This window comes from Corapipo altera, unplaced genomic scaffold (genome assembly GCF_003945725.1).
Source record: "Corapipo altera isolate COAL_440 unplaced genomic scaffold, ASM394572v1 57, whole genome shotgun sequence".
Classification (NCBI taxonomy): Eukaryota; Metazoa; Chordata; class Aves; order Passeriformes; family Pipridae; genus Corapipo; species Corapipo altera.
Window position 1 is genome coordinate 7,993,084 of NW_020884905.1, and position 14,514 is coordinate 8,007,597.

The 14,514-nt window shown below is 44.8% G+C and overlaps 1 protein-coding gene across 5 annotated transcripts in view; it reads right to left on the reverse strand.

The window, feature by feature from the left end:
• Window positions 1–14,514, reverse strand: part of ROR1 (receptor tyrosine kinase like orphan receptor 1) — a 148,514-nt gene that overhangs the window by 48,786 nt on the left and 85,214 nt on the right. For all 5 annotated transcript variants that reach the window (XM_027651620.1, XM_027651622.1, XM_027651623.1 and 2 more), the window contains one exon: window positions 760–831. In XM_027651620.1, coding sequence (XP_027507421.1) covers window positions 760–831 — 72 coding nt within the window. The remainder of the gene's footprint in view (window positions 1–759; window positions 832–14,514) is intronic.

The window sequence follows — 14,514 nt, forward strand, 5'->3', positions numbered from 1 at the left end:
AAACATAAAGCATTATGAACACATGTTCAAAAAAACATTAACAAAATACAGACAAAAACAGTTGGAAAAACCATCTGTGGCAGAATTCCACTATGGGAAATCTCCAGCTAAAGAGTAAACGGTCGGTAAAGTTTGAAGCAAATGAAAGGAGTGGTTGACAAATTGCACTCCACTGGAATGGTTCATCAGAACCATTTCAAAGACCACATTGACCCAGGAGCTGCAGCCACTGCCTTGCAATAAGGGCTGGAGGAATCTGAGCAATTTGGCTTAAATAATTAGTGGTGCATCATTTACACAATCAAGGGGAATGAGAAATACATCCCTGTTCTTACAATATACACCCTTCACAGAGCTCCAAGTCACACATAATCCCCCACCTGCAAATGTATTTCTCCCTCTATTATTAAAGCCTCAAAATTTCACAATAAACACACTAAGGCAAAGTGACTACCCAGTGCTTGTGAATTGTGAGTCCAAAGCCTAACATCCACCACACAAAACGAGTGAAGCAGTTCATAAACCAACAGAACTCACATCTTGAAATATTTTTGCCATGTGGAACATTTTACTGATATGAGAAACAAACACAGCAATCTCCAGAAATCACAGAACCACATGTAATAAAATGCCAAAGGATTACAAGGCAAATGAGCTTTATCTTAAATGCCCCCTCGCCCCTTTGTTGGCTTATCTGGTCAAGAATTGGGATTTTCAAATCTGATTTCAGGTGCTTCTATGTATTTTGTGTCCTCTTACCTTTATCTAATTCACTGGAGATGTTCCATGATGATGTGGGCATGAAATCAGCAACAACTGAGGAATTTGCCCCTGGAAGGGAAAAAGAGAAAAAACAAGAGATGCTGTTAATATATCGATCCTACATGATCACGAATAAAGTTCCTGGGATAGTAATGACATTATTTGAAGAGCAGCAGCTATTAAAATGCTGGCAGGCTGAGACAGATGGGCAGCAGGACCAGCCAAGTGGAAAAAGGCACTGCGCCAGCGCTGGAGCTTGTTTTGCAAGACTGTTCACTGGGAGGCCTTGTGCTAATTAAGCAGCCAATCCTTGGGATGTGTTTGGCCCACCTTAAAATCCCTCCACGAGTTTTACAGAGGTAGAATGACTCTGCAATGTGAGGAAAACACCAAAGCTATGAGGCTTCTCAAAGTGTTATCTATTACTATTTACAAGTGACTTTAATCCTGCAAACCATGAGCACAAGAAGAGACACCTTATGCACTGAAGTTAATAGGGCTACTTGTATGAAAACTCCTAACCAGTGGCTGGACAGACACATCTGAACGCCAGCAGCATTTGCTCATTGCTGTGATAATTCTTTACATCTCAAGCAAAAGCTGAATGGGGACTTAAGTCTTTACTTGTATTTTTACCTAATTTTAACATGCAATCAGCAAGCTGCAGGGAGGATGGTGTTAAGGGAACGGCCAGCACATGTACAGCCTCAGCTCTAGGTCATGGTAAAACACCTCCCTGTATCCAAACATGGATGATTTCATCTAACACCCATGCAGGACTCTGGGAACTGTGGCCATCCCTGGCAGCTGCCACATCCCACCAGGCTCCAGGGATTAATGACCGTATCTGAGAGCTTTAGTGAGTGATGGTGGGAAGAGTGGTAAGAAGGGGTGTGCACACACATTCCATGGCATGGAAAAGCAGTGCACCTCCTAATTCCCTGTGTCCACTCAGCCCCAGGAAACCTGACCTCAAAAATGAGGAGAGTGATGCTGGATACAGCCCTGAATGTGGGAGAGGAGAGGGAATTTGAAAATAAAGCCAAGCAGTGCTCAGTGTGAAAAGATTCACTACAAATTACCATCCTGCAGACCAATCCTGCACCCTGGCTGGCTCCCCAGTGCTGGGTGATCTCACTTGTCCCAGAGGTGCACAGAAAGTCAGGGTCTGAGTGTCAGGCGAGACCAGGAATGTCTTGAAGTGTATTTGTTTTACTTTGACACCATCCCTTTACCTTATTCCCAGATTTCACTTGCAAAAAGTGGCAGTGCAAGGATATGCAAAGATGTTCTGCCTTTATTTGATCCACTAGCAACTTTCTATCTCATGAAAAAATCCCGAGAACATTGAGAGCACCAAGTTACAAATGCAGGAGCCGCTCGGTTCAGACACAGCCACCACACTTCTCACAAATATGGCCCTGCTTACAAGCCCACCTGGTAGCACTGCTTATTTAACACTCTGGCAAGCATTTCCAATGTAAACACCAATTGGAAGGCACTATAACTCACCTCCAAACACAGCCCAGCCTGTGCAGATACACAGGGCAGGAACCACTGCTGGGGACAGATCCTGGGCCCAGGTCAAGTGGAACAGCCAGGGACACCCCTTCACACAAGCTGAGATTTTGGCCCACTGGGTTCATCCCTCCTCGTTACAAAATCCTTCAGGTTGGAAAAGACCCCTAAGATCATGGAGTCCAGCCTTTGACTGCTCAGCACCTTGCAGTCAGAGTCACAGAACGTTCTGTGTTGGAAGGGACCCACTGAATCCAACTTTCAAATGAACGGCCATACAAGGATCAAACCCACAGCCTTGGTGTTATGGCACCATGCTCTGACCAACTGAGCTAATCATCGCTCTTGACTTTCAACTAACAGCTGAGCTTCTTATCTAACCTGAAGGCTTGGCTAAACCTGCAGGGTTTACGGAAAACAGCGCGGATCCAGTGCCAGTGTCACCCTCACGGTGACCAGGATTGTCCAGGACACCAAGGTCGATGGGTTTGCTCTGAGGATAAAGCTGAGATGGGGGGGAGGTGACAAAGAACCAAACACTGACCAGGACATGGTTGGTGTCAGGCTGGTACCCAAGGTTTGGATGCTCAATCTCCTGCCTCCCCACGTCCTGATTTTTCCATCTCTCCCACCCAAAACTGGGGCAGCTCCTGTAGGCCTGTGACAAAATCCCTCAGAGACAATGATCTGAGGTGCTGTTGCCCCTGCTGAAACCAAACTGGTTCATCCCTTATGTCACAGGGCACTGCTCAAACCCACAAATAATGGGTTACATCATTCCCACCACTCACGCAGTCACATTTGGCACTGGACAATATATTTTCCACAGGTACTTTTGTTCACCTGGCAATATTTTAGTGTTAAGTACCCACAAAAGAACCATATTCTGCAAACAGGCAACACATTCACCAAAAGTACTAACAATGCTATGACCATAGAGGTATTTTGATATTTAAAACTCCAGAATGTTCAAATTGGTGTTTTCTTAAACATCACAGTGAATCTCACATAGCAGATGTCCATCATCTCATCTACAAAGGAAACCATATTAGGAAACCAAACTTCACTGTTTGTCAGGTAATTCTCCAGGCTGACAACTGGGAATTTTCTGATATCCCTCAATTAAAGCTCAGACTGAAGAGCAAAGCATTACTGTGCCCTTAGTAAATGTTTTATTTGACTGAAGGGAACATTCAGAGCAGCTACACCGTGTAGGAACATATACCCAATCAAAGCAGAACACAAAAGCCTCCCAGAAAAGAGGTCCACAAGACATGCCCAGATTTAATCTCTACCTGTGCTGACTCAGGACTGCTGTGCATGGAAGTGACAGCAGTGACTCCTCTCCTTGGAAAAGCTCTGTTGTAACTCCCCAGATCAGGTAGGAAGCGCTCCGTGGGAAGGTGACTCCCGGCCAGCCACGGAAAGGGATGAGTCATGGATGGGGGAAGGATCAGAGCCTCATCTCAGCAAACTCATCCGTGATCCCCCTCGCTCAGTAAATGTCTCCAGGAAGAAAATGGGTCTAAAAAGCCAGAAATGAGTAGGACTTTTCTCTCTTTTGGGACTCACCATGTGTAGTGGGTCCAAGAGCTGGAGCACCAGGAAGGTCACACGGAATGCAAGGCACCTGCAGCTATTCCACCCAGGATGTGGAGAAGAGGGAGCAGAGCTCAGCATCCATCACTCCAATGGCCCATCTGCCCACTTCACTCACACCCCTGACCTTTAAACCCCCACCAACTGCTCCCTTTAGTCTGTGAATCCTATAAATGGCATTTACACACAGCAACTTGTATTGGGGGCACTGCAACAGGCTTGTCCATTTGCTGTCACCAGTAAAAAATAGGGAAAAAAATCTCCTTAATATTAGAACCACAGAATCCCAGAATCATCCAGGTTGGAAAAGACCTCCAGGATCATCGAGTCCAGCCTGTGCCCGATCCCCACAGTGTCACCCAGCCCAGAGCACTGAGTGCCACGTCCAGAAATTCCTCCTGATATCCAACCTGAACCTCCCCTGGCACAGGCCATTTCCTCTTGTCCCGTTAATATTGCAACTGAATTTTGAATGAAGAGTTTAAAAGTTAAGCCTTAATCCTTAAAAATTCCCTCATGCCCTGCTTGAACTTGAACTTGTTTGGGAAAAGAGTCAACCTGAGAAATGTGAGCAGCAGAGAGAGCCATTATCCCGTTAAGATTTTATTTATATATGGAATCACTGCAGATGAATGATGACTCTTATCCTTAACACTTGGAAAGATAATTATCTGTTCAAATCTCTCTGACTGTTAAGAAACATTGGTTTTAAGTTAACGAGAAGTCACAACAGACAATTAGAACCCTGTGAAAAGCCAAGTCAAGTGTATTCAAACACACTCCCCACAGAGAAGTTGGCTAATAGCTGATTTTATGACCAGATTGCATAAGTGTGGAGTGAATTTCACACGTCAGTCCTTGTAAAGCCTTTGTGACTAAATAAACTGCAATACAGTTTACAAAAAGCTGCCTCTCTGTGCAATGTATTTTAACATGAACTAAAGGCAGTCTTAGCCCAAAAATGGGAAGAAGGAAGGTAACTGAGATGACATCAAGCCCAGAAATGAATGAAGAGTTTAATGCGGAAAAAATCTGTTGTACAGAAACAAAGCAGAGAGCAAAGGAAGCAGAGATTAAAATCCTCAGGCTTGCAGGAACTCATCTTTTTAAGGTCAAAGAAAAGTCCACTTAAACCATGCAAATAAAAAATTCATAGTGTTTTATTAATGGGCCCCCTCTGTCTTACTTTATATCCCACCAGTGGGTCATTCTATACCTTAATTATATACCCTAATTCTATAATTATATACATATAATCAGGAGTAATTAATTTTTCCTGATACAAAAATGAATGTGATTGCAACACATGCAATTCAGATCTCACTACAGGATAACCAAAACAGCAAAAAAGGAGTTCAAAGTCTGAGTAATAAGATAAACTATCCCAAATGAATGTTTAAACTACAGAAAAACAGTTTTCCATTTGCAAGTCTCTTTCTGAGTCTGAGCAGAAAGCCTACCCTAAGTGAGTTTTGTTATTCCATGAAGGAATTTGCCTAAGGAAGTGATAAAACCCCAATTTCCCGAGATGTGTAGAACAAGATTGGGCAAGACATCACTAGAGACACAAAGGGGAGTTATCCCACACTGGCAGAAGGGTCAGGGCAGGACAGCTCAACAGGGGATACGGGCACAACTATTTTGGCCAAACATTTTATAGGAGCAGATCTACTGGAAACATCAACACCCCTCAAAGAGGTGAAGAAAAATCTCTAGGAAACAGAGATCCTACTTGGGTGGAACATTAAGAAAAGAGGAATTGTAGATAAAGTTATACAACTCAGGGAAAAGCTAATTATCCCGAGTGCACAGTATTTTTTGCTTTTCTGCACATTCCAGACTGACTCTTCATCTCTCTCCCTGTCTGGTTCCTACCTGACTGATCTCTTCCAGGATCTTCCCACAGATCTGCCTCCAGGCTGTTTTTCTTCTCACCCTATCTGCCTCATCTTCCTTTTCTGCCTTTTGCAGTCTCTGTTTCACTGTTCCTTTGTAAGTTCCCCACAGGTTTTCATCTGATCTCCCAAGATATTCCATGTTGCAATCACCAGTTATAGCCTCTCCACAGCCCACCCCGGAGCTGCTGAAGGAGATCTAGACATACTTTCTGCAGATTGTAATGGATTTTACCTCATTTTACTAATTTTCTTGTCTGTCTCAAAGCTGGCACCAGCCTGAAATTTCTATAATTTATCTCAAATTCTGCTTATACCTTTAATGTGTGAAAGGATCGTCATGACATCAGTATCTCTGTGTGTCAGGAGACATGTCTGCATGAGAATGTGCTTCAAAAGGAGGTGGGAATTGGGAATACTTCAATCAGTTGAATATGGCAAATCTGCAGGAAGATGGGAAAAATTGAGAGCATTTCTGCTCTTTGAGTAAGGCAGGTGTCTTTCAAGGAGAATATATATATATTTATATATGTATACTGCAGCAGATAGTCCATGTTAAAAATATATTTCTGAAAAGAGACTTCCCCTTCCACGCTCAGGTGAAGCTGTTGTTTCAAATATTTCGAAGTTCAATATTCTGGGGCAATAAATCTACCCCAGAACAGCCTTTATAACAATCTCCCTGGTAAGCAAGATAAGATGCTACATGATGGCATTTCTCCTTCAAAAGCTTAACACCAGAGTGCTGTGCTCCACCTGGTTACTCCATGGCTGAAAAAGCAAAGGCAAAGTTTGTGCTGCCTTGGCAGACCCAGGAGATAAGGGTTTATCAGATCACAGAATCCCAGAATCACTGAGGCTGGAAGAGACTCCCAGACCATCGAGTCCAACCTGTGCCCAATCCCCACCTTGCCACCCAGCCCAGGGCACTGAGTGCCATATTCAGTCATTCCTTGGACACCTCCAGGGATGGGGACTCCAACACCTCCCTGTGCAGCCCCTTCCAATGCTTGAACACACCTTCCATGAGGAAATTCCTCCTGATGTCCAACCTGAACCTTCCCTGGCACAGCTTGAGGCCGTTTCCCCTTGTCCTGTCCCTTGTTCCCTAGGAGTAGAGCCCGACCCCCTCCAGCTCCATCCTCCTGTCAGGGAATTGCAGAGAGACAAGGTCCCCCTGAGCCTCCTTTTCTCCAAGCTGAGCCCCCCCCAGCTCCTCACAGGATGTACATCATTCCCTCAGAGTTCAAAACTGTCACTGTGGTGTCCAAAACACACTTTCTGCTGGACCCTCTGGACCCTCTGGAGCTCTCCAGGCTGCTCCATGCAGAGATGATGTTGTGGGATCCCAATAACCTTCAAATAGTTCATTTTGTTCACATTCTTAGAATTTAAAACCCTCCAACACATCTACCTGTTATTTACCTGCAGTGTGTCATTACTGATAGCCCAGAGAGGTTAATAATCAGCATTGGATTGGGGAGTTTGTCACACCAGTGAACAACTCAAGCTCTGTGGATTTCAAATTTACAAGACATTAATTTCCAGCTTCAAAAGGGAGATGTGCAGCAGGATGTGCAGCAGGATGACTTAATTTAGTGCAGGACTGGAAATTGTTAGGAACTTAATTTATATCCCAGTCTGTTCCATCTATCAGAGCACCTCATCATCACTATTGGCACTTTCATCAGCACCCACCTCTGCCTGGGAGTGTTTCTAAAAGCCTCAAGCTCCTGAGGGCTGGAGATGAAGGGAAGGATTAGCCCATTTATGATGCATCATCAGAAAGAATCCCTGATTTCAGGGCAGAAAGCCAAGAGTGCTTCATGCACCTGACACCTCTGCCATACCTTATCCTGCAGATCTGCTTTATTCCATGAGGATACACCAGCTTCTGGCTCAGAGGTGGGCACTCACTGGGGTTTCCTGTGCAGGATACCAGTAATCCCCACCCCAAAAGGCTACTGGGGAGATTAAAGCTAATTCTCAAACACATTGTTCTTCAGACTTGTTCTGGAATATTAATATCATCAGAAAATTAAGTGATTGCTACCTGTGAGTGTCTGCAAACTCTTAAAATACCTTCAGATGTTTTGGCAGCAGCCTAGTGACTACACAAGTCAGTATTTTTAGTAACTTGGTCTTTGGCTCAGGTTATATCAGCTAAAAGTTGTTTTCTCCCGCGGGATCAGAGCCATCTCTTGGAAGGAGCTTTTTAAGAGGCCTTTTTTATATGCTAATACTTTAATCCTAAATTTCTAATTACTGAACTACAATTCCTTTTGATTGCAGCTATTAATTACAGATTATCATTACTGTTATATGGATTTAGAAGTCACTGTGGAATCTGGGTGCACTTTACGTGGCTCTAAATTGGGTCGTTAACAGTTCCACTTAAGAAGAGCAAAACACTGCACCCTGGAGCAACCCACGGCTTTAATGACAGGGAGGGAAGAAAAGAAATGGCCAGTTGGATGAATGCCAGCAGTTCAGAGCTCACAGTCGGGTCTTTGTGCTTCTGAACTGGAGAAATGTGGCTACAATGGCACTTCAAGGCACTTCAAGCAGACATGGAGCTCGGGAGCAGAAAACCACTGCTCAGGTGGACCCAGCACGATCCTGCACTGCACAAACTCACAGAACCTCGATGCTCTTCTAGGAAGAATTATTTGTACTCTGCTTAATCTGAAACACAAGGGATGTGAAAGGAAGACACTGGAGGAACACACTGTTTTCTTGCCCATTATTCAGGTTTTGTTGGACATGGAAATCAGAGTCTGATTGACTTTTTGTAGTTATGACCCTGGAAGGAAGCACAGCACAGCTGCTTGTCATGCAAACCTACAAACGTTGGGAATTTGCATCATAAATGCAAATTTCCCATCTCTCCAAACCTACCTGAAATAATACTGGATTTGTTTCTATGCTCTAAGCTGTTCTCTTCTGGGCATCTCAGACTGGGAAAGTCAGGAGAGAAAGTGGAAGTGGGAAGCACCCAAAGGAAATTGCAACAGAAGGAAACAAAAAGCTAACAGTGACAGCAAGAAATTCCTGGATGGGACTAGTCTGGGGCAAGTGGGTGCGCCAAGAAACAGAGGAGTCACAAAAACCCATTGTCGTATCAAGAGGGTATGAAGAAGGACAAGGACGTCCTGGGACACTGTTAAGTGAGGACACTTCAGTGCCAGGACCGGTGAGGAAGGGTCCAGGGAGGAATGGAAGGAGGTAGCACTCCCTGTTAGGCACTTTCGGGGGGGCAATTTGGGTTGTCTGAGATGGAGATTTCCCTAAGAACCCCCATAAAAGGCCCTGAGTCTGAAGAGTGTCGAGATCCCTCCAGCAAAGGGCAGAGTCTCTCTTGCAAAGACCTTGTGACTCCAAGTGATCCACAGCCCACAGTGACTATGGAAGCTTGCTTTCCTGAAGGCATCAATGCCATGCTGAAGGATTTCTGGGCTCTGCCTCCCTACTGGCACAGGTTCCCATTTCTTTATCTCCCCAAGCAGCAGACTGAGCAGTGCCCACGAGTGCACAGTGGGGACAGACGTGTTTGCAGACTAAGGATGAAGTGCCTGGACAGGGCTTTGCATTGCACCTGCTGGCTTGTCCCTGGCTTCCATCAGTGCCACTGCACTAAATCCACCCACAAAAGCTTTAAAGAAGGCGAACCCAGCCAAGCACAGAGAGGGCAAACAAGAAATCATTTACATCCCCCATAAATCGCGGCACACCGTAACTCCTGCACCTCAGGGCCAGGAATGACTGAGAGGGACAAGGCTCCCAGCAATCTACAATTAAACCCTTATAAGTTGGGCAGAAAATTACAGCAGAACTCTGCCATGTGCAAATCCATTACTACTTTTCGAGCTGGATAATTATTTTTGTTGCAGTGACGAAAAACGTCCCCATGTCAGCTCATGAATTAATGGAAGGGCCTGAAACAATTACTCCTTAAATACACAGAAGTCTCCCCAGTGTAAACACGCTCCTTTTTATGCCATATCCTCCTGCTACAAGGCAGACATTGCAACATGACTTATTGGCTGCCCATGATGGAACAGTAAATGTTGCCCCTTTGACGGCTCCAGCCTCATGCCTTGGATTTTACATGATGTTGATTAATGTACAAACTGCCAAATGCAGAAAGAGGCTGAAACACAAGGACACACTGTGAGACGTATGCTAATAGGGCACAATTTATATTAAAAGGGGGGAATGTAAATATTTAACTGATGCCAGAGCTGGATGCTTTGGCCAAGTCTGGACTGAGCTACATTGATTGTTTGAGAGGAACTTACACCCTGGTCTAAACCCACACAAGCCTGATCTCAGACAGGCTTAGAGTCCGTGCCTTTTAGAAGGTGGATTTAAAACTTAATTTCTTCTGCTAAAAGGCTGTTTTCTTCAATTTTACTTCAAGTCAACCAGTTGACACTTGTAAGAGCTGCCCCGTGTGCGTGTGGAGAGCTGGGCTTAGCCCAGGTCTCAGCGGGAGCACCGAGGGAAGCGCCGGGGGCAGGATCCTGACCCGGATCCCTCCATCTCCGGCACACGCAGGCACAGCAACCTCCAGGGACCAAACCCAAACCACGACCCTCCAGCTAATTTGGGTTTATTAGCAGCCCCAGGAGAGGTCTCTGGAGGTGAAGACTGAAGTCCCCTTTCATGGCTCGGAGTTGGGTTTCAGACACAGCGGTGACAGGACACAGGCTGTCCCTGTCCTGCCCTCGTGGCACTCCGCAGCAGGGCTGTCCACATGGCAGCCAACAAAAGCAATTATACAGGTAATTAGGCTGCACAAAACGTTTACATCAGTGTTTCAGAGGTTTATTTTAATCCCTTCATTGCTGGAACGAGTTAATGTACTGATTTAGTTACAACTTATTTACTAGAAGAAAGTTTCCCAAATCCAAGGTTTATCAAGATCTCCAGGATTCTGGTACTCTCTAATATTAAGAAAAACTAAATCCAAAATTAACTTTTCACTTCTATACTTGGGAGTATCTTAAAATTGCTTCACCAGTGACTTAAGCAGAGTTTTGCAACAGATTCCTCATGATTTCAAAGGATGTTCCAGGGACTGCCAACCACCCTGCAGCCCTCAGCACCACGAGCTTCATGCTGGCAGCTTAATAAGAGCCCCCAAATCCAAAGGTTTGATGAAATCAACCTCCTGAATCCTTGAATTATGCAGCAATCCTTATGCACTTCCCAAAGCACAGTCAGGGCTGAAGAAAGGCTGGTGCTAAAGAGCCACTTCTAAATAACATAATTAAGCCTTCAGGAGCCTTCACCTTAATTGCCCCCAGCAGCACAAATGTCTGTGGTCTCCATGACCCCGGAATGGCTTTGCCACAAAGCAAAGCCCACAGTCTGTAAAAGTTAACAGCCTGTACAATAGAACATCAACAGGAGCAGGGCAGGCTTGCCTTGTTGGGCTTTAACTGCTTTTGCAGCCTCATGGAAGGATAAACCACTGATGATTTTTTTATTAGCTCAACAAACAAGAGGCTCAGCATTTGGTGTAACGCTACTGCAGAGCCACGGGGATTATGTTTCAAAGCCGTGGCAACTGGCTGCTCTAAGGAACTATTTTCAGCCTGGAAATGGATCCAGGTTCCCCCTGAAAGGGAAGGCAATCCAAATAAACACGCTGAGCACGGCACATCCACATGAAGTTCCAGTGGCCCCACTGTTCCCCCAGTAGCTGCAAATCCCAGCTGTGCCAAGGCTTTGCGTGGCTGCTCCTAATTCCTTGTTCTCCAGGCCAAAGGACTGCAGCAATATCAGGCTCAGCAGGTGATAAGAGCGACTCTGTGCCAAAGAAAGCCCGAGCACAGGGATTCTGCTGAGTTCAAATGCTCCCATACTCATTACAGGGAAAAATTTGCCTGGGGGTTCATTACCACCAGGCAACTCTGAGAGCATCTAGACACACTTGAAATATTTTGTACAGACTATTTACAAGTCAAGGAAAACACAGTTTTCCCTTGAAAGCTTCTAAGCAAACATGACACCGCGAAATTGGGATGGGGGAATGTCCCGGAGAATTCTCCTTCATTTCACACAGGCTGCTTCTCCAATTTTTCTCCACTCATCTGTAATGAGTTCCCAAACCACTCCTTGTGGTCAAGCCAAATTTTTATGCTGTTTAGCTTTTCAAATTTCCTCAAGTTCATTCCCAGGTCCCTTCCTCACGCTGCCAGGAGCTACACCCTCTGTTCTCCCCCACTGACCATGGTGTCCAAGACTTCGTTTTACCAAAAAACCCCAAAATCTTCATGATACCAAAGGAGATTGTGAATGAAAGATGGAGACAGACCATGTTCAACTGCAATTCTTATCTCTTGAGGGGTGGCTGCAGTTTTGGGAGGAGGGTTCCTGCCTAAGAGATACAGAACACTGGTACACAAAAACTAAATACTCCATCAGAGATAGGAGAAAAATGTTGGAAATAGTGGGGTTTTTTTATTCCGGCAATTTCCTTATCATTTTCATGATTCTGGTCACATATCACAACCTAACACCTGCTTAGTTTAAATTAAAATACCGAAGTAACCAACTTACCCTGTGGCATTAAAAGACTAAAAACTTTCCACTATTTAAAACATGGATGTTTGAGGAATATTTGAACCTAATCCAGATTTTACTGAGATACTCAGAAAATCCAGCAACAATTAATGATTTTGGATGTTATTTCAGGTTTGGTCATGTCTTTAATCCTCCTGAAACACAGTACTGCCAAGTTGTGTATTTTCTTACCCAAATTCCCAAACTGATTGACTCTGACAGGGGGTTTGTGTGCTGCTGTTATCCCCGTGTTTATGTAAGGCCAGGGATGGCAGATTACAGCATTATAATAATCTTTGAAAAATTCAGCTATTAAAGACTCAGAAGGGGTGTAACAGAAGTAAGTAGGTTTAGATTAGAGATTAGGAAGGAATTCCCCCCTGTGAGGGTAGTGAGGCCCTGGCACAAGTTGCCCAGAGAAGCTGTGGCTGCTCCATCCCTGAAAGTGTCCAAGGCCAGGTTGGATGGGGCTTGGAGCAACCTAGGCTAGTGGAAGGTGTCCCTGCCCGTGGCAGGGAGTGGGACTGGATGAGTTTTAAGGTCCCTCCCTACCCAACCCATGATTTTCTTATTTTTTTGTGGGTTACCTGATTTGATAATGACATTTTATTTCTTGAGCTCAGCCCAGCTCCCAGCAGCCAAACACAGAGAGCACAACCAGCAGACACAGGAAATCTCCTGGTAAGTCCAAGAGCAAAAGGATTGAGTTTCTCTCTCTCCCAGTAAGAGATCTCTCAGTGCCAATACTCCTCTGGAACAGGAACAACTCAGTCTGGAGGGACTGGGAAATTCAGGTCAGTCCTAAGTTTGTGAATGGGGCAAATCTCACTATTCTCACAGGAATCCAAATTGATAATCAGAGAATCCCAGACTGGTTTGGGCTGGGAGGGACTTAAAGCCCACCCAGTTCCACTCCCTGCCATGGGCAGGGACGGACACCTTCCACTAGACCAGGTTGCTCCAAGCCCCGTCCAACCTGACCTTGGACGCTTCCAGGGATGAGGAGTCTGCAATCTATCAAAAGTACTCTCAATTTACGACAAATGACCTGCAATAGGAGGCATATTCACAAAAAGATGTGAATAAAGCAGGATTGGATTCCACAGAGAGGTATATCCCGGTTATAATCCTGATCAAATTCCTCCTGCCACATCAGGGCCATGAGATGGTACAAAGGAACATCTTCTCAGAGCAAACTGAGACACACCATAAGTACCAATTGTGCAAAAGTGCCTTTTTTCACCACATTTCTCAGCAAATTGGGTCCTTTTTGAAATGCCTGGGCTTGGAATGTGGAAGGTGGGAATTCCCAGAAGATGTGGTTCCCTCCAAACCACGGAGCAAATCATGCCCTATGATTTTGGTTTCCTGGCATTACTGCCTTAGAGCTCTGGATGCATTTGATATGTACACAAACATATTCACAGAGACACCATGTGCACACAGGCACAGAGGTCGGGTTGGGAAACAAAATCCTCCTCACCCAGGGTCACATCCCAAACATCTCGCCTGTGGGGAATTCTCACTGTTCCCTGAGAAGCATTTCTTGTGGCCAGAAGCTCTGACTAACAAACTGCATTTCAATTGCATGGCTGACACAGACAAACAGATATTTTTACTAATCACATCTTTGTTGCTGCTCCTTCAAACTCAAATTAGTTAAAACCGAGGAGTTATTGCACCAAACTTCATCCACTTCTACCTGAGCCCTTCAAAGACATGGTTAGCCTGAAGTTTTAGTCACCTGCACTGTCATATCCAAAGCAATAAATACAATTGTTACTTATTGTTAGTGATGAGCAGAACCTCTGTTTTATCCCTTCCAGGTAGGAGTTAATTATTAAACATATTTCTGCATCTGTGGGCAGTTTTACACTCATTCAAAGCTGGGCACAGGGATAGAATTGGGCACTAGTTTGTCCTGCTGTGGGGTGTGTGAATCCAAGAGATTAACTTGGAAATAAGTGACGTTAGGTGACAGAGCTCCTCTCTGGGCAAGGACCAGCTAAACCTGGGATAAACCAGGTAAAAATCCACAATAAAGCAAGTATCCTGTGATACCTGGACATTACACTTCCCAGTTTGACCTTACAAGAAAGAAACCAAATACATCTGAACATTTGATCTCAGAACCCGGTCTCTCCTCTAAGTGGATAAACACTGGAATCTG